General features: G+C 34.0%; 1 protein-coding gene across 4 annotated transcripts in view; it reads left to right on the top strand.

Moving 5' to 3' along the window:
- Nucleotides 1–20,174, top strand: part of PARD3B (par-3 family cell polarity regulator beta) — an 897,218-nt gene that overhangs the window by 415,323 nt on the left and 461,721 nt on the right. For 2 of the 4 annotated variants that reach the window (XM_026707818.2, XM_087913713.1), the window contains exons 15-16: nt 159–268; nt 13,465–13,509. In XM_026707818.2, the coding sequence (XP_026563603.2) occupies nt 159–268; nt 13,465–13,509 (155 nt within the window). The remainder of the gene's footprint in view (nt 1–158; nt 269–13,464; nt 13,510–20,174) is intronic. The other 2 variants (XM_087913651.1, XM_026707819.2) reach the window with 2 other exon arrangements.

Below are 20,174 nucleotides of genomic sequence, written 5' to 3'. Positions count from 1 at the left end.
GATAGTTACCCAAAGTAAACTTAGATTTAATGTAGGCAATAAAAACATTGAATGACTTATAATAATTAAGGAGAGAAAATACATGATGTTGTATAGAGTTCAATTACTACATCTGATCCTCACCCCACATACTTGGTATGATTTCTTTCTTTCAACAGCATAATAGCAGATTCAAAGACTTTTTTGCCAGATCAGCCCATCAACTTCAGATCTTTGTCCAAACAGACGGAACCAATTAACCTGAAAGCCTGTAAGAGCATGGATATTGGTAAGAATATCACGGTATATTCCCTTGTTTTCTTAAATACACCTAATTCAGAAGAAAAATAATTATGAAAGGCCAAATTTGGCAGGAAATTAGGAAGAAAAATAACTTTCCTTGTAGTACTTATTGTTTAGAAACTGTAATTGTAGAGATCAAATTATTATACCAAATCATAATATAATTCACTTGATTTATAATTTGGTGCAATATTTGAATCCAATATTTGATTTATATAGTAATCTTTGAACAAGGCATTTTACTCTTAATGCTTAATAAAAGCACCTTACCTTGATAATGCGCATTTTATATGTGTCTATATATATATATAAACATTGAAAACTACAGTAAAATATTTTATTCATTGTGGTACCTTAGAACCGTGATGGCAAACCTATGGCACCTGTGCTGGAAGTGGCATGCAGAGCCATTTCTGCTGGCACGTGAGAGGTTGCCCGGAAGAGCCCTACTGAACATGCACATGCACGCCCCTGCCAGCCAGCTGATTGTCGGGTATCTGCCACGCATGCGGGAGGTGCGTGTGCATGCACAGGGGGCAGGGGCATCACACGCGAATTGCATCATAGGTGCAGGCATGTGAGCGTGCGTGCGTGCACTTTCCGCACACGATGTGGAAAAGGTTAGCCATCACTGCCTTAGAATATTTTGCTTCTCCATTTAAAATATTGTATAGGAAATGGGGAACAAATATGGTAATGACATATACTTTAATACAATAATAATAATTCAACACCATCAACAACATCTGCCTTTCCCAGATCCTTGAAAAGGAGTTAATAGGTGGATAAAAATGCCAATTCCAGTCAAATATATGGCTGACTGTGTGACCAACCATAATTTAATAAAAATAATACACATACAAGAAAATTTGGATAAGATTCTAATGCAGGAAAGTTGGTAGGTTTCTCTGACACTATTGATGTAAGTTATTAGATATATTTTTTCTAGTCATTTAGAGTTACAATTAATATAGGAAACCATTTCCCATTATGCATCTGCCACATAACAGCCCAGACTTAACAGTTGTCAATAAGAAAGAAAAAAAAATCTGGATAGTGGATATTGCAGTACCTGGAGACAGCAGAATAGAAAAGAAGGAACTGGAGGGGGGAACACAAAATGCAAATAGAATTAGAACAACTGTGGCAAAAGAAAGCAAAGACAGTACCAATAATAATAATAATAACAACAACAACTTTGAGTACAATCCCAAAACATTTAGATGATTACTTGAATACCATCAACATCGACAAAATAATAATTACTGAATTGCAAAAGGCAGTTTTATTTGGAACGGCTTAGATTCTGCAACAATATCTTTAACACCATCAAACAACATTTGCCTATCTCAGGTCCTTGGGAAGGACTTAATAAATGGATAAAAATGCCAAATCCGTCCTAAACAGCTGGCTAATTGTACAAGCAACAATAAGAATCCATTAACCCATTTACTATAGTGAGAATACAGAAAAAGAATCCTGTATCAGATAATTTGTTGCCCAGGTCAGTAAGGATCATGTCAAATATTAGAGTTGTGTATTTGGCAACAAGTGAGCAATGAGACTCAGGAGCTTGGTTGGGCAACCAGCCTCTAGCTCTGTAGGATTACTAGAAGAAGCACAACCACAGATAAGACAAAAGTATGTTGTATATGAAAATCATGCCTTATAGCTTGCTATTACAAATTGGAAGCAACAAAGTGAGTCTATTCAAACAAATATTTAAACAAATATGAGTTGTGGAAAAGAATTTGTCCAAATTCAGATATCACTTGAACAACTATTAGCAAATTAAAGGAGATTCTGGGAAGGAAAAAATATTACACGGTCAATTTCTAGAAGAGATAGAGAGTAAAGTAGATAAAATACAACCTAACAATAGCTTACAACTGTAATATTAAAAAGAAAAACTAAAGACTTGATTTTGTCTGTCAAGAGCAATCTATGTAAACTAATTCATCTAGGCCAAAATTGAAAAATGATCAAATGTTTCAAAGTGCTGATTATAGTATTATAGTATTATATATAGTATAATTATAGATTAAAAATAGAAAAAAACAGTAGATGATATACTCAGTTTGTGCAAAAAGGTCGCACAAAAAAATTATAAACAACATAACACAGTCACCAAAATGTTTTACTGGAACAATCCGTAAATAATATCTTCCAGTAATGAAAAATTGGTGGAAACATATAGTTGAAAAAGTAGTTGAAAATGAGGAAGTTAAAATATTGTGAGATTTCAAAATTACACCTGATGAAGTCTTGGCTCATAATATACCATGTAGGGTTACAAAGAAAAAAAGTGTAGATAATTAGTGTGGAAAAACCAGGGGGTAGTAAAATAGAGTCAATTAATTAGAGAACATCACGAAGTATCAAGATCTAAAAATTAAAATTGAAACATCGTGGGATAAACTGGCCTTGGTGATCCCAGTGGCTATTGATATACTAGGTCCAAAAAATCTTCGACAGCACTTTAAAAAATCTGTGCACTGACAAAATTTCTGTTAATCAATCACAAAAGGCCACAATGTTTGGATCTACACATACAATAGTTCAATACATTACATCATTGTAGGTTCTTGTGAAGAACTTGATGTGTATGAAGCTAATACCATTTAAAGAACTGGCAGCTGTGATTTCACATTGTTGTTTATATAATAAGAGTAACAACAACTGCTCAGCTCACTTGTAAAGGCACATTATTGGTGTCAACATTGTGCCTTGCTATCAGTCAGAGCTGTGTAGAATGTCTTGAACTGTGGTAGAAAATAATTTCCACACTCTTGGCACAGCATATAACAATTTCATCTGAAATTGCTTTCTCTGAAGAAAGGTGACAGATCTGTTGTGCACAGTTACTGCACAGGTGGGTATTTCAACTTGGCCTTGTATTTTGTAGCCTGTCAGCATATGTCTTGCAATTGAGCATGTTATACCTATTGCTAACCCAGAGCTTGATGCCTTCAATGTCAATTGGAAATCGTCCTAATGCAGAGAATATGTTAATGTGAAGATGAGACAGAGGTGAAAATACAGCTCCTGGGTTTGAGTTTACAGAATGTTTAGACAGTTTCTACATGTGGCAGATATGTTACAGAAATGATATGGACAACAACATTTCCCATGATACCTAAAATAGTTCAAATGGCAGGATAGAAATAACTGTATTTGATTCATATTCTGATGAAAATGGGTGACTGCTTACTGTATAATTGTTATACTAATACATTCCTGTATGGTAGCTGATGGTAGTTTCCTGAAAACCAGTATTTATTTTTCTGTTTTCTACAGCTCATGACTTATGACTGCAATGGGCAGGCTCCATTATAGTTGTAAACCAAGGATTACCTGTTGGTTCCATTGCCGACTGTAGCTTTTTATTTACTATACTTGTATAGGCATTGCTTCCTGTAAGCAAAGCATTCAGAGAACAGGAATTGAAGATGCTTAATTATAAAGAAAAAAAAGGCATATTCTTTCACAATTTAATTGACAGAGCTAAGTGTATATCTTTATTTTTCTGCTCAATATGTCTAAAGATAAACATTAAAGAAGGAAATGATGGACAGTTCAAAGTAATCAAACGATCTTTTAGATATTCAAAACCATTTACAAAATATTTGTCCATGATAAGTAATATTTTTTGAATTTTATATGCAAATGTTTATCTTGCAAACAAAAATATTTCTTGAAGAGTAGAATCATCCTATCATTTAGATATAGAATATATATTTATTTTCCAATAAAATAACTCTTCTTCTAATACATCAACTATAAACAGTCAAATTGACTTATAATGTAAATATCTCATACTAAAAGAATGATAAATGGCCCAAATCCTTGAGCTTCCATTGCTGGGAGGTAGAGTTGAAGTTGGGTCCTTCCTGACATTACATTACCCTGGTCATCTAATATACAAGAACAACAAAAAATAATAATATATAACAAAAGAAGCTGCAAGGCCTTCTCCTGTATGTACATTTTTTTTTTATTAAAAACTATGATAAAAGACTCATGAGGCTTATTTTTTGCTTATTTTTTATATTATTTGTCAGATAAAACATAATATAACTAATTTTGTTAGTTAGTCAAAAGGTTATGAAATGCAGTTAGTTTTGACATACAACCATCACTTAGCAACTGTTCAAAATTGTCCCTAGGTTTACTTACAACCTGCATCCAACATTCTGACTGTTGCCTCCCCCCCACCCCATGGTCATGTGACCTCATGTCAGGGGCTTGGCAGCTGGCTCTCATTTACAGCCATTTGCAGCATCCTATAGTCACATGACTACATATTATGATGTTTTTCCTGAAAACCAGTATTTATTTTTCTGTTTTCTACAAAATCAGCTCACGACTTTGGACTGCAATGGGCAGACTCCATTATAGTTGTAAACCAAGGATTACCTGTGATTTGGAGCCGTCAGCAAACCTTTCAGAATTGTTTCTCTGGTATTATGACTTTTTAAGGTGAGGAATAGGATGAAATAAAGAGAATGCAATCAAGTACATGCCCACCAGCATGTTTCTAGTGGGCTGGTAGAATCCCTACTTTTAGATGTTTTCTATCCCATGATTTAAACCATACTAAAGGCAAGCCAGTTGCTAGTTATGTGCTAGAAACAGTCTTGTTTTTAAATGTAGCACTTCTGCCAAACTTGTTTTTTTCTTTATTAAGTCCTTATCTCTATTTGCTGCAATTAATGAGCTTGCAATTAAAACTTGATATATCTAATTAATTTTATTTAACTAAAGAGCGGGGTTTATGGAGATGGTAGGTGGATTTTGTACTACTGAATATAATGAGAAAACACCTGTTTTTATTCTAATTTTGTTCTATTAGCAAATATGGTGAGAAAAATCTGAATTTAATATTTCATAATCAGGGGAAACATAGCTCAGTGCAGATATCCCGATTGAATGGCCTTATCCACTCACATCATGTTGAGTTTATCTCTGCTTTCCTGAAGAAACTATTTTTGTTGTAGGAATTAGGGGACCATAACCTTACTACCCAGAAGTATTGACACATGAATTAACTCCACATATGCAACTGTGTAGTAAAATATTTGCAATGGGATAATGCTTTCCTCATTCCTGAGCATTTGACAAACCCATGCTTAATTGATAAATATGTTACCAGTCTAGGTCACTGCAGATGCAAATTTGAAATTATTTTTTTCATTATTAAATATAACAAATAAAATGTGCATGAGATAGGTTTGCCTAATTCTTCTCATCAATTAATCTTTCCAGTTTGGAAGAAAATTCAGTCATCTGTCTCTTATTTTTAACACGTAGTTTGAGATTATTATTCATCTTGGTCATAATCCAGAGTCCTTCAGAGGGAGGGCAACTCAATCCAGAGTCAGATAAATAGCCAGATCTGCTTACTTTGTGTCCCTTGCTAAGTTTTTAAAATAGTTACAATACACTGCATTATGCTTTTCTCTTCCAAAGGGGACATAATGGAATGGCTCTATAATATTCAACATTATTTTCTTTACAGTTTCCCCCTGATTTCATCCATGTGCATGCAGGTGGACCATTGCATTTTCATCACTGAAATTAAAATAACTGACCCAAATAGGACCAGCATCTGGTACTAGTAAAGCATTCAAATCAACCTTTGTTATGATCAAAGACCATAGAAAGTTGTCACTGCTGCTGAGAAGTATTTAACAAATCTTGATGAGAAAATCTCAATATCTTACTCTTTTTCAGATTTAAACCTGTTAGATATTGTCCCCTGATTAATTTACTAGCTATGCATAGTTGGAAAAGGAGAATTGGTCTAATAACTAAATTAGTAAGTCTGATGAAAAGCATTAACTAAAGGGGAATGAGCTGAAACTGTAGGAAAAAGATGTTGTTGGTTAATGATGCATTCTTAGCAACTGCAGCTTCTTGGGAAAAATAATTATGTAAATAATAGATGATCCCTATTTGGGAGATGTCATTATAGCTGAAGTTCAAACACCACTGACCTGAGAGTGCCTGTGGTAAGGATGCAAAAGGAGCAGGGGGCCAAAGCTTTCCTTTCTCTGTGACTGGGAGATGAGAAGGTTTGATTTTGTTAGCAAGCCCTAAATTACTGGGTTATGCTAATTTTTTTCCTCTTCCCCATACAGGTGTGGTTCAGTTATCTTTATGCATACAATCTCTTAGGGCACCTAAATTCAATACAATCTGACCCTTGGTGAACAATTCCAAGGATTGAACTTTTTAGCCTTTGCTGTACAGATCTGAAAATTATAGTTCATCCAATTTAGAACAGTGGCAGTACAGATGGTTTGATCTTACTTTTGCAAATAAACATGACAGATGATATAGTTGAATGTTATGGGAGTTCAAAAAGGAAATGAGGGGAAATAGCTAATTACGGTACAATTTATTTTAAGGATGATGCCACTTCCTATTCATGCACAATAGGACAGTTGTATAGGCAATAATTGCCGTATTATGCACTAAAGTGCATTAACCAATCACATGAGCATCAGTGTTTTTCTCCAGCTGCATGAAAAATGATTTTTTTCCAAGCTGTAATAAGAGACAAATATTTTTTTTAAACGAATATTTTATTGTTTTACTATTTATATTAATGGCACTTACCCTCTTCCATAAACATATGTATCTAAGGCCTACTTGAGCTTTGTAAAAGTCTTCCTACCTACAGAAAGAAAACAATATTCAGAAGAATGAAAGCCCTATTAGTTTTAGCTCGCAGCTAGATAGGGAATTGAATATTTTCAACATGCAACGATGTTGCTGTGTATAAAATATCTCGTAATGTTGAAGTAGGAAAATAGTGCTACATTTCTATGCTGTGTGTTGACATGCATGGGTGTATTTTGTATCAAAGTTTGATTCTTTCACTCAATGGAAAATTATTCATTAGTTATATAATTTGTGTTTTAACCAATTTCTGCCCTTTCTTTTCACTTTTGCTGTGAGGATTGTTCTGCTCAATTGAGAAGTTATAAAACTGTATAAAAATAAACTGCATTGTATAAAAATAAATTGCTTAATAATGTGATAAGCTTGACCTTGATTAACATGTCCCATAGATTTGATCAAAAAAGCGATACTTGCATTTGACTTCTATTATTAAAAAGTCATAGATGAATAAATATACTTTTTTTAGAAAAAAAAAGTTGAATTTGAAATCTAAAACTTTTAGGGATTTGAAAGAATGTCCAGTTTCCTTTTAATTGTGTTTTTATTTATTTGTGTACTTAATTCAATTTGATGCTGGTCAACTCCAAATAAACTTTGGGAAGCTCATCAGATGTTATCCCAAACATTTTTTTTGTTGCAAATCAAACTAATGGAGAAGTATCACTGGTTTTCCATTGTTCAGGACATAGTTTTTTGTTACCAGGTTCTTGTTGAATTGTCCAGAACTGTTAGTGGAAGGGGAATATCAGTCTAGAAAACGTGTCACAAAAGCAGGAATGCCATGAACATAAATGTCTAACAGTCTCCTAGGGATCAGTTTGGAGGCATTTAAAAGGGAAAGGAAGGTTTCTCTTTAAACAAGGAACAGTGTACAGGATTTGAAGTAGTGAAATATTTTGAAGGAACCCAGTGAGCAGCTTCAAATTGGTCCAACTGAAAAGTTCCATAGTCAACTATTCTGGTTACAAGACACTTCATAGAATTACTGATCTTAAACATGTTTTTAAAAAGATTACCTTTCAAGGGAAAATGAGGTCCTCTTCATAGTAATCATGAGATAAATTGATAGTGTAGCAACTTGTGGTTTTGGAAACTTGATATCCCACCCTTCTTTTTCTTCTTTAACCCAATACATGATTTTGTTGGCAATGTGAATCCTACACTTGGTCAAATTTCATTCACCATCTGTTTAAAGAACATCATCCCAAATTATACAATTATATTGGCAAACAGTAAGAAATAATCAGAAAGTGCCAATCCTACATTCACAGAGATACATATTTTTTGAAGCAGTGTTACTTCATTTTAACAGATGTAGTTTCGTAGAAATCTGATGAATGGAAATATTATAGAAATGGTTTTAAAATATGTTTTTCAAGCTTTTAATGCTTGAAAAGTCTTACTGGTTTCTTACTGCTACTCTGCTCATGTTCTTTCTGATTTTCTATAATCTTTGATGTTTTGTTGTAAACCACCTTGAGAATGATGAAAGTACAAAAATGTAATGAATATAAAGACCCAGTTCTCAGACATTAGATCAACTTTTTAAAGTCAAAAGTCTTGACACTGAACAAACTGGTTTCAAAGACATTCAACATTTAACTGGGAATAAGTCCCTCTGCCTTGGTAGATTTATTTGTGAGTGGAAATGCAGAGGATTGCACCAGTAGTGATTATAGCTTGTATTTCTTATATTGTAAGTTGTGCATATAATCCCTTTCATCCCTTTCATCTTAAAATTACTAGCATTTTGTTGCATTTTTTTGTTTCTGCGTAACTACTAAACTGCTCATTTTGAGAATAGTATACTCTAGAAATGGGACCTCATGTCTTTCACTGAGAACATGGCTGCCATTTTTTCCTTAATTGATTCTCCTCACCTGATCCAACCTAGGTTAAAAACAACTTCTGCAGAAATCTCTTGGATTAAAACATATCAGAGAAAGACTAGTTGCATTTCTCTCACCGAGAATTACCCAACCCCATAAAAATATGTTTGTTTTATGAAATCTCTCATCTTTGAATATTTGGCAAATAATTAATTCTCATCATATGAAATCATCATATAGGATGGAATTCTTAAGGAATCAATATTTAATAATTCTATGCTCATATTAATTAAAAGCAAGACACTATTTCTAATCTATTCTCTACTTGATTCAGTTGGAGTCAGTTTAATTCTAGTGCCTAGACTGAATTTTATCTTGCTAACCTAGTATACTGTAAAGCTTACACATTACAATAGTTTTATAGGTTTTTCTATAGCCAAGGTAAAAGTTATGAATCATCACATGTATTTATTTATTTTATTAACATTGCATACTTTTGTAAACAGTTGTATTTTCACAAATTTGGAGAGATAGAAATTAATTTGTCACACATGACAAATCCAAAGGAAATCAATGGGACTCAACTCTAGAGAATTCAAAGTCATAGAGAAGTCATAGAGAAAATTTGGCAAGAATAAATTAGAAATTTCTTTCAGGATGTTCAGATGCAATTCATATAGCTTTGTGGGCTTGTACTCATTCAAGTTCAGTATGTACTTTCAGATCACATTTTAATCAAACATCCTGTTGTTCAAAATTAAATGTGTTAGAACATTTACTAAACAATAACAGGAGTTGAATAATCACATGCTCATTTTATTATTTGCTATGTGTCCTTTTGCTTTGTTCACTCTTGCATATACTTCATCATTAGAACAAAACATGGCTATGATAGAAGATCATTGGAGTGTTCTGCAATCAGTGCACACCAATCTATCTGAAATAAAAGGTGTATAAAACAATGATACATGCAATAACTTTACTTGGTGTTGAGTGCTGGCCAACCACCAAATGCATTGAGAGCTCTGTACATGCCACAGAGATGCACATGCTTCATTGGTCATTAGGTGTTTCTCTTGATCATGTCAGCAATGATTCAGTATGGCAGCACATGGGCATTGCAGCAGTATTTGAGAAGATGTGGGTGAAATACATACAATGATATGGTCATGTCCTACCAGCAGCACCCCACACTATTGCTTGCATAATCTTCCACTTTAACACAGATGGCAAACGTCTGCATGGAAGGCCGAAGCAAAGATGGCAGAACATAATAAATGCAACCCAGTTGGATTTAGATGCTGCATTTGAACATGTAAGATGGTGTTTTGTTGATCCCAAAAGATGATGTTATATCCTTTTGCCATATTCACTCTTGAATATAGATGAAGAGCCCCTTTTTGTTGTTTGTAGTATCCTTCTCCAATCTCTGTTCACTCTTCAGTTTAGGGTTTCTGCCTACAACTGTTTTAAGCTGAAAGGAAGTATTTGTCAGGGTTCCAGTCCACACACACAATGGAATCAAAATTCCAAGACAGGCATGTTCCTCAAAATATAGATTTATTAGACATGTCATATTGGCACATCTGGGGAAAACCTGACCCTAAAGGACCCAAGGTTTTCCCCACCCAAATCACACCCCAAAGTTTTCCCCCTCAGGTCACATGTCCGTTCCATGGTCCATCCAGGTCACAGCCATCATCCTGGCTGGCTTTGGTCCATGCTTTTCCAACATCTGGTAGAACGTCCTTGGCTCCCACAGGAAAGAATGCTATTTTGGCTACACATCCCCAGTTGTCTCTATCTCCCCACTTATGTTCTCACAGCCCCAACCAGCCTTGCTCTGGCAGCCCTGAAGATGCTTCCAAAATGGCTTCAGGGCTGACAGTAGTTGGATATGAGAAATGTTTCCTAATGATAAGAGCTATTTAACAATAGATCAGAGTAACCTGAAATGTGGAGGAAGCTCCTTCATGGAAGGTCTTTAAACAGAGGCTCAATGGACATTTATTTGCCAGGGGTACTGAGGTAACCTATTCTATATTGGACAGATTATTTCCAAGATTGCTCCCATTCTGTGATTCTCTACTAAGGACAATCTTTCCTGGTAACTTTTCTATAATAGAATGCTCATCATTATGACCTGGAAATTGAGTGTAACTGATAATGGCTATTACAGGTTTCATTATAATGTGGATTATTAATGTTTTGCAGTATTTAATTATGAGGGGTTTTGCAGTATTTCATTGTGCTTCATTTTTTGTATGAGAAAGACATACAGCAACAAGAATGTAAAGGAAGCCATATACCAGCTTTCATTTGTTGTGCATTACTTAGGAATGAAAAGCAGAAGTGTTATTAAGGAAAAAGAAAGTTTGTATTGTCCTGATAATAACAATACTATGTGAGGAAGTAAGATAGTCCTGACAAAATATAGCATTATGAATTATAACATTGTGAAAATTTGTCTACATTTTGATTTCGCTGTACGCTCCTGGAATAAAAAAAAATCCCAACTCTTTATTACCTGCTTCAGAATAGATTTCTGCCAAGGGCTGATATATTATTTTAGATGGTTTGGAAAAAGATTTGCACATACTTAGATCCAAAGACATTTAACTGTATTCAGGAGATGTGACAAAGAGAGAGAAAATGTTACTTTTCAGTCATACATATAGCATTCAGATAATCTTGTTTTGTACTTTAAAAAGAATATAACAGCTATTCCAGTGACTACAGAATAAGTAATTTCTTGAGTGCTATTGTGAAAAGAGGGGAAGGAAAGAAGTATGCAATACAGTATCAAATAGTAGTTGCTATTCATCCTGCATAATCATGCAGAATGCATACAAGCATGTTGCTCAAGACTCCTGAACTTGTAGGCAGTGGTTTGTTCTATTGATGAATCATTTAATGTACCAAGCTATCAAATCATGGCTTGACACTGACTCTGATGTTGGTAAGAGCAGTTGAAACAAACAATTCACCAATTTCATCTATCAAACCTAAATAGAAATAATAGAAGCTTTTGGTCTTCTTGCATATAAGAATTTTATCTGACAATTTTGTTGAAGTCCTCAAAATGATTTCATTTTTTTAAAGATAAAATATCATTAGCATTTCATGAAAGATTTTCCATTAAAAACAAAACAGCTAAAATGTTTGCAAAAGGATGCATCTGAGCCATGGTTTGACATGTTCTCTGTACTATTCTGCATCCTTAGATGTGGAAACACTGCAATGCAGAAATAAGAGCAACTGAAGTAATGTTACTGGCACAATCATTGACTTAAAATTAATTGATGACACTATATCCTTATTATGTGGAAAGGGCTGTGTAAGGATAATATCCATCTAGAAAGCTAGCAACTGATTTTCCCCCTGACTAAAATACATTCAGATCAGGGAAAGTAATTTATTTAGGTCCTTAAAAGCATAGAAGTTTTGGGGGTTGTGGAAACACGACCTTAGTTGATGAATTTGCTCTCTGTGAAATATTTTCGGTTCGCTTTATACAGATAGAAAATATTTCAAATTTTACTGAGATATCTGGGAAGGGGGTGGATAGATTTTCCATTGTCCAAACCTATTATATTAGAGCTCATATAAACTTAGTTTTTGACTCTCTCTCTGCAAAAAGAACAAACTATGAAAGAGAGAAGGGGGGGGCAATGCAGGGGCCACCTTGAAAGTAAAGAATTTATCTTGGTTCGCCAAATTTTTCATACTCAAAGCTTTTTGTTTGGGGATGCCTGCTGGTGGGCATATTTTTGGAGGTTTGACTAACCATGCGAAAATAGATTTAAACCAATCTCTGCTCAAACTTTTACCTTAATATTAAGTATTTCCCTGTTAATGGAATCAGAACTGGAAACAGTAGGTTTTCCTTGTAGAATTGCTCTAGAATTTCTTGCCAATGGAAGCCTTCCTCCCAATGTGAATAGAATATGCATATCTAGGAGAGGGGACATTCTGATTGGAGATCAGATTAAGAGAAACATAATGCCGAATTTGGCTAAAAATGCTATTGGCAAAAACATGAATCATTTGTGGAGGTTTGGTTTTTTATATTTAAGATTGAAGCATATTATATACTTCAATCCACAGGCCATGGCCAAATACCAGACTGTAGCCCATTCAGAACTGAATTGCATGAGCAGTGGCAAGCATCCAGGCCTGGGCAGCTCCACTTGTGCGATTGGTGGGCACTGGCACTCACATCCCCCCACAGATCCAGCAAGCCGGAAAAGTTGGGAACCTCTATGTTATATCAAGTGCATTTTATTATGCTTCCATTTTTGTGCATTGGAGTTATTTTTGTACATTACTTCTGCTTTCCACTGAAATTAGCTGGAAAAATATGTAGTAAGATTGAAATGTTATCTTTGCTCAAAAATACTTTAATAATCCATGCCTAGTTTTAACTTTAATTTAACTTAAAAATACTTTAATAACCCATGCCTAGTTTTAACTTTAATTTAATTAGAGTTTTAAATGTGTTGCTATTTTATATTTATTTATGAAGTAGACACCAAAAATAAAAACTTTGTAAAAACAAGTGTATTTGTTTTGGGATATAGTCTAGGGTGTTACTGATGGTGTATGGTTTCTTCATTTAGTACTAAATCTGATTTTTATGCACTTTCTTTTCCTTCTTTTTCTCTAGTGGCAGATGAAAGTAAAGTTGTCTTATTGACTGCTCAGAAACTAGGTAAGATTCCCCCCCCCTTAGTTTTTCCATATTTGCAATTAAAATATTATATAAAATAGAGTTACTTAAATCCTATTCAGGATAAATCTCTAATCAATAATGGAAAATTAAGCTTTTTTCTGTTTCTAGGAAATTGACTGAAAATTGAATAATTTGCAAAAGCAGCAGTTATATGGCTTTTTAATTAAAAACAATTATGTGTTCCAAGTAACAGTTAAAACTAAAAAGCCATTTAAAAGGAGGCTAGGGAGGAAAGGAAAAACATGGTGATAGTGGTAGGGAGTTTCATCAGGAGCTCATTGCTTTGGGGGATTATTTTTAGTGTATTATGTTAATGTTTTCGTCTGTCAATATGAGTCAGCTGATTGGTATAGTTCATTCCAGCTATGTAGAATATAGTTTTTCCTAGATTTTCAAACTCATCTTCATCTTGACCTTCCTAGATTAGGTAATATGCTGCTGGCAGTCTTGAGTAAATTTGTGTCACATTACATAAACTTGATTCCATTTCTAGATTAAGCACTGATTCTTTGCTTCAGAAGCTCAGTTCCAAGCATAGGTCAGTTCCTAAATAAAACATTACATAACCTTACCTCGCAGCAGTTAACACACAATGGAATTTCCATCTGATCTGAAAAAATAGAAGATTTTTTTTTAAATGAAAGATTTTTTTGTAATCTTTTAAAAAATTGTGATGGTTATGTGTTGTTTCAAGTTCTAGACTGAAAGAATATGATTAAAATGTTATGACCCAAAGCTTCAGTTTCATTTGATCCATATTTTATAATGGAATTCTGGATCACTATAAATACTGCTTTGGCTAGGGGGAAGCATTTGAAAGCCTTATATAATAAGGTCCTGTTCTGCCTTAGCTATTGTAGCATAATTTTGGGATGACTATTACAAATGTTGAAAACTGTTTAGATTTCCTTCTCTAGAATTGCAAAACATTCTCTCTGACAGAATAATAGAAAATTGCTTACGTCATTTATCCCAAAATATTACAAATGTGAAAATCTTTAACTATTATCTATTGAATTCTAATTAATAACATGGCCTAGGTTGTTGGATTCTATTTCTCATCTCTATCACAGTAATCCTTTTATGTAGAAACATTCTCATAAACAGAATATTTTGTATCTGAAGGGAAAAGTTCACATATATGTAGAAATTAAATGCAGTATAGTCTAGCACAAGTTTAGAAAACTATTTAATTTCTCTTGGAGTAAAAAGCTTTAGATTATTAATACCACAGTGAAAATCTCATAGATAAATATTTTAATGCCTTTTCTATTTAGTTTAGAAACTATATCCTTCTTTTAAAGGATATGTGGAAAGCAACCATTTTGAACAAACTTTGTTATATGTTTTGCAAAATTAAAAAATGAAGGCTACATTGTCTGCTTTAATAATCATGGTGATAATATATTGTGCATAATAAAGCTTTATTTGAACAAAGTAACTGCACTATATTACTGACATTTTTAGTGAGATACTTTTAGTCAATCCTTTTGGCATACAGCAATTTTCATTTCTGTGGTGGAAGAATGTAATCTTTTTAATTTTTCCAACCCTGTAGTTCTTTCCTTTGCCTTCAGTGTACAAAAGATTATTTTTCGATTTGAAATTGAAGGTTTCACCTGATCTTGTCTTTCATCCTCCTCTCTGAAACCACTGCTAAATCTCAAGCTGAAAATCTTTCCAAAAAGTGACTCATCAGTTGGAAATTTTGCCCTGCTACTCAAGACATGGTTTGCAAACGTAGCAGCTGCATTTTGTTTGCCAAAAAATAAATGGGAGCCCATGTTGAAATGAGGCCCACTATAGTCATAATCAATGGCAAGGACTTGTTTTCAAACTAAACAAGCTCTCATTTCCAATTTCCATACCTGCTCTAGGGGCCTCTTTATGCCATTACAGGCAAACTTCAACCAGAGTACAGCTGTGGCATTTAGAGGCATATGATATACAAACATGGATGCATAGGCAAGATAGATAAACAAGCAGACAGAAATGGGAAACACTGTTCCTATATCTCACCTCTTACTTTACAGTACTCCACTGTTGTCTCAGTTTTGCCATTTCATCATCCCAGGTTGTAAGCAAAAGGCTAGCTCATCTTTTTTCAAGTTCTGATTTAGCACTGTTTTTAACACAATACTCAAGGAAAACAAAACTCCCACAGAGATCCTGAATTCTGAACTAGCTAGTGCTATTGTGTAAAGAAAAGTAATGGCGGTCTAAACAGGAATTGCTGGTTTCTTGGCTTGGCCAAGATTTGACTTAAAGCTAAAAAATAACTTCCACAGCAGCTTCATACAACCAGAAATAGATTCTTAGTAAAGCCAAGAATTATTTTTTACAGTTATAAAGTTACCCACTGCCCACTTAGCTTGGGAGCATCTGAGAAATGGGGAAGATAATAGGAGTGGGTCTGCCAAAATGACCCTATTTCCATTTCTCCCTATATGAACAATGTGATAAACTCCCAGCTACTAGATGTCAATTAAGGAAGGAAATGGAGCTGGTATGTCAACAGATCTGGTCAAGAAGATCTATAGCTCCAAAGAATTGCTTTGAAGAGTGAGATGGGCGGCATAACATTTTAATAAAATAAATCTGCTCCTCTATAGTAGCCTGATAGAATATCAGGGGAACAGTTTAATCTTGACTACCAAGTGAATGTAAAAACACAATGAAATAAATTACAGAGTAAACAAAAGTATTTTCCCATCAGCATCCATTCCCAGTTTTTTACACTTTCAGACAATATATCCAGTGGGATGCAGCTACATTAGGGTTCCTTTGTAATCTCAGAAAAGTTGTTTTTCACAGCTTTTCTGCCGAGTGTGTTTCAATAAGCCAGGTTTCAAATCAGATTTGGCAACAAAAATGACTATCTTAATTTAACTTGCTATAAATATACAGCTGTTATGGTGGTTATAATAGCATAGATTGGAAGGATTTATGTACAAGCTATTGTTTGTATTGGAAAAATGCTGCCCTTTCCTCCCTTTTATGCAAAGTCACAAATGGGATTCCATTAGCTTCTAGCTATTTGCTTTATTTTCATTTTTCATATAGTTCTTTCTTATTATTTAACGCTTGGAACTTGTCTTAATATGTATTGACTGTCTGCTAAAGTTTCTGCTGACACAGCTCTTTAAAATGATGCAGTAATGGAGAAAAGCTGATGAGTTCTTTATGATCTTTGACATATTAATTAACAAAATGGACTAAAAGGAAGAAACCTTTCCCATTTTCTGTTTTAATTTTCTAAAACACATGTATATTGAGAGTTCTAATGAAGAACTGCAACAAAGGATTAATATATGTTGGGAAGTTGTACATTCTAGTAGATTAATACATCAATCTCTGCTGGTTTGGGGATCCCAATGCTTACTACATCATCTGTCTTTTTTCCAAAAGGGTCTCCTCCTTTTGTAAAGTCATAACGCTGTGTAGATCTGTGCTTACAAAACTACCCTGGAATCTATCCAACATTAATAGTTGCATTTTTGAGGTTCTAAAGTTGAAAATAACTCACAAAGTACTATTTGATATGTTCCTTTCACAGTGATTATCTCCTTTATTATTCAAGGTTTCTACTACAATGCTCACAAGTGACTCATAAAACATAGTAGCTTCTTCTGTATTTTGCAGTAACTGGCTTCAGTGGCATATTGCTGTGATATTATTATTGCCTTGGTGATATGAGCAGCATAGAAGTCTAATAATAAATACTGAGGGCAGAATACAGCCTTCTGTAAATTTTTCTGATCCCTATTTTAAAGCTAAAAGTTGCATTGCCATTACTTGTTGGCTAATATCATGACCCAACATGTGTTAGATGAAGATTTTGTTTGTTTGATGTTGTTTTGGTTTAATTTGAAACTATTTTGACTCAGTCTTGTTGGATGAATTTATGTAGAAAAAAATTATGAAGAAAAACCTGTCATTCCACAGCTGCAAATGTTATAAGCTTCTACTCTGTTATATGTTGACTGGGAAAGTTAAAAAAAAATCCAACCCTTACTATCCAATGGCAGCTGAGAATGGCATTCTATACTCAGGGAAGAGGCAGTGGTATTGACCAAGATCCTTTCTCATGTATCTTGCCTCATTAGGCCAATATTCCTAGAGATTCCTCAGGAGACACCCCATTGAATAGCCTGCCATCAACTTACTACTGGGCCAGGAAAAGAACTGGAAGCTAGTGCTAATGGCAAAACACTGAAATAATAAAATTGCATTAACTAATCCCAAACAGCTGTGCTTTTTTCAGGTATTGAACTTTCTGAAATATATTCCAAAAGAAGTATACATATAATGTAGAGTACATATAAGGTACTAGAGTAGTTTAATTTCCCTCCTAGTTCTCTTAGGTAAATATATTTATTTTTAAAATTTATTTGCCTAAATATCTCTAATATAATACCTCTAATATATATTTAATATAAATGTAAAATATCTTAAATATAAAGATGCCCTTTATGCTTGCCATTCATTTAGCAGCTTTGCTAGAGCCACTTCTTGTGACTAATAAATGTCACAGAGATGTGATTAATAAATAAAAAATGTTTGGACAAATATTCCATGATACTTTCACTAGTCATTTCTAAAACCATCATTTGAAATAATCTGTCTTCTTCCTTGCACTTTTTCTCAGTATCACATCTTCATAGGTTTTAATATATTACCAAGGATTGAATCTCTTTGTATGCTGTCTGATTTTAGCTTTGTTTTTGTAATATTTAACATTAACTCACATTTTTCATTTTTTCACTTTTCATTTTTATTATCCTAATTAGTTTTTCTGAGTCTTCCTTACTTTGAACTAGTAAAGTTATGCTTTCTTCAAATGCAGATAGCTAGTGTTTTGATTTCATCTGTTGAACAATCCTTACATATATGGATCCTTACATATATGGAGACAATATGCATGTCAGATCCATGTATCTGCCATTCTTTAATGGAAGAAAGGGGGTTTGGATTTGATACGTTTAATTCTTTTCCTGTCTATGTATCCTAAATATCCTATTTCTTACATTGTCTTTTGTATAACCTTTTGCACGATTTATGCCCGGAAAATTCTCACCTCTTGAGAAGGGGCCATGTGGATTGCAGCACTGGAAGATAGCCCTGGGCAACTTTCCTTATCTGCTTTCTCAGAGACACTTGTATACTAACATCTTCACTCCTGTGGATTGGTGGAATCCACATCGGACTGTTGGGTGGGGTCTCTAATTCCCTTTATCCTAGTTGCATGCCCTGAGGAACCTCAAATCCTGCTTTGAATTTTGACTTGCTTTTACCTCCCTTCAATAAAAAGATTCCTTTTGAAATACAAAGTTTTCAAGAGTCTATACTTATTTTTTTGAAGAGAGGAGAGGCTGGTCCTTACAATCTTATTCCTTTTCTTATTCTGAACTATTCTGTTTCATCACATTCATTTTATATAATACTTCTTGATTACTGTAAAAGTTCCTTGGAACAGTGAGATGTTCTGGCATACAGATTCCATTTTTTGCCATAATCTCAGATGGATTATGGATTATAATCTCTTTATTGTATTCAACAAAACAAAGGTGAACATTCTTCCTAAATTGTCATGATTTCTTCATTATCCACCTTACATTAGCTATCTAACTTCATTTTCCTTTGCCTTTTCCGAAATCTGTTTATTCATCTAACTCTATCCTCCATGTATGGGTCTTCCTCTGTGTACAGCCATATTCTTCTTTGTAAGGTCTTAAAGATTTGTGAGAAAATTCAGTAATTTGTTAATTTACCTATCTTGGTATAGATAGTTTCAATCTTTAGTTCACATATCTTTTTTCGATATTTGTTGATAATAGGGCAGTTAACACTTTAACTGCCGCTTCTCCCACAACATTAAATAGTTTCATATGCATTTCATCTGTACCTTTCCTATTTTACAGCTAGTCTATTATGTGCTAATAGTTATATTATCTATTGTCAGTACTAGTCATTTCCTACTTTTTAGTAAAATTGATTCATGAATATGTTTTGCCTTTACAAATTTCCATCATCGTATAATCCCATTTGTAATGGAATTCAGAGTAATCTTTCTATCTCCCTTTCACTATAGATGAAAGTATTAGATCTCTTCCATGATTATATATTGTAGAGTTGTTTTTAATTGCTTTGTTTATTTCGACTCTGCATGGGTTTGCTGTTATCTGCTCACTTGTTATGATTAGGAGCAGCATACAAGCTGAAGCAAACAAGTAAAATGAACAAATCACTGTTGAATAATTTAGCTATAAATTGTCCTGTGGTTTTTTCCCCCCCAATTTTTAAAAAATGTCCTTCATCCGTTCTTTCATATTTGACATTGGATGCCAATTGCTATTCTATAGTCTCCATTTTTTTCTCTCTTGTTTTCACCAGGTACTGCAACATCCACTTGTCTTTCTCATCAATAATTACTAAGTCTGGGGAGTTATACAGAATATCAGCTGCTTGTCTTTTGGGGGTGTCTGTTGTAATTTTGGACAGTTCTTAATTTTCTATTATTTGTCTAGTCTGTGGTCCTACCAGTTCTTGCTTGCAGGCAGATGACATTTGTTGCAGATATTATGATATACCATTATTGCTATTTTTTCATGCCTTCATTTGAAGTAATACACTCTTCTTACAGC

This window comes from Pseudonaja textilis, chromosome 1 (assembly GCF_049901715.1).
Source record: "Pseudonaja textilis isolate UNSWEBS1 chromosome 1, rPseTex1.2, whole genome shotgun sequence".
Classification (NCBI taxonomy): domain Eukaryota; kingdom Metazoa; phylum Chordata; class Lepidosauria; order Squamata; family Elapidae; genus Pseudonaja; species Pseudonaja textilis.
The sequence above is the reverse complement of the archived record's forward strand: the minus strand, read 5'-3'. Positions and strand labels throughout refer to the sequence as shown.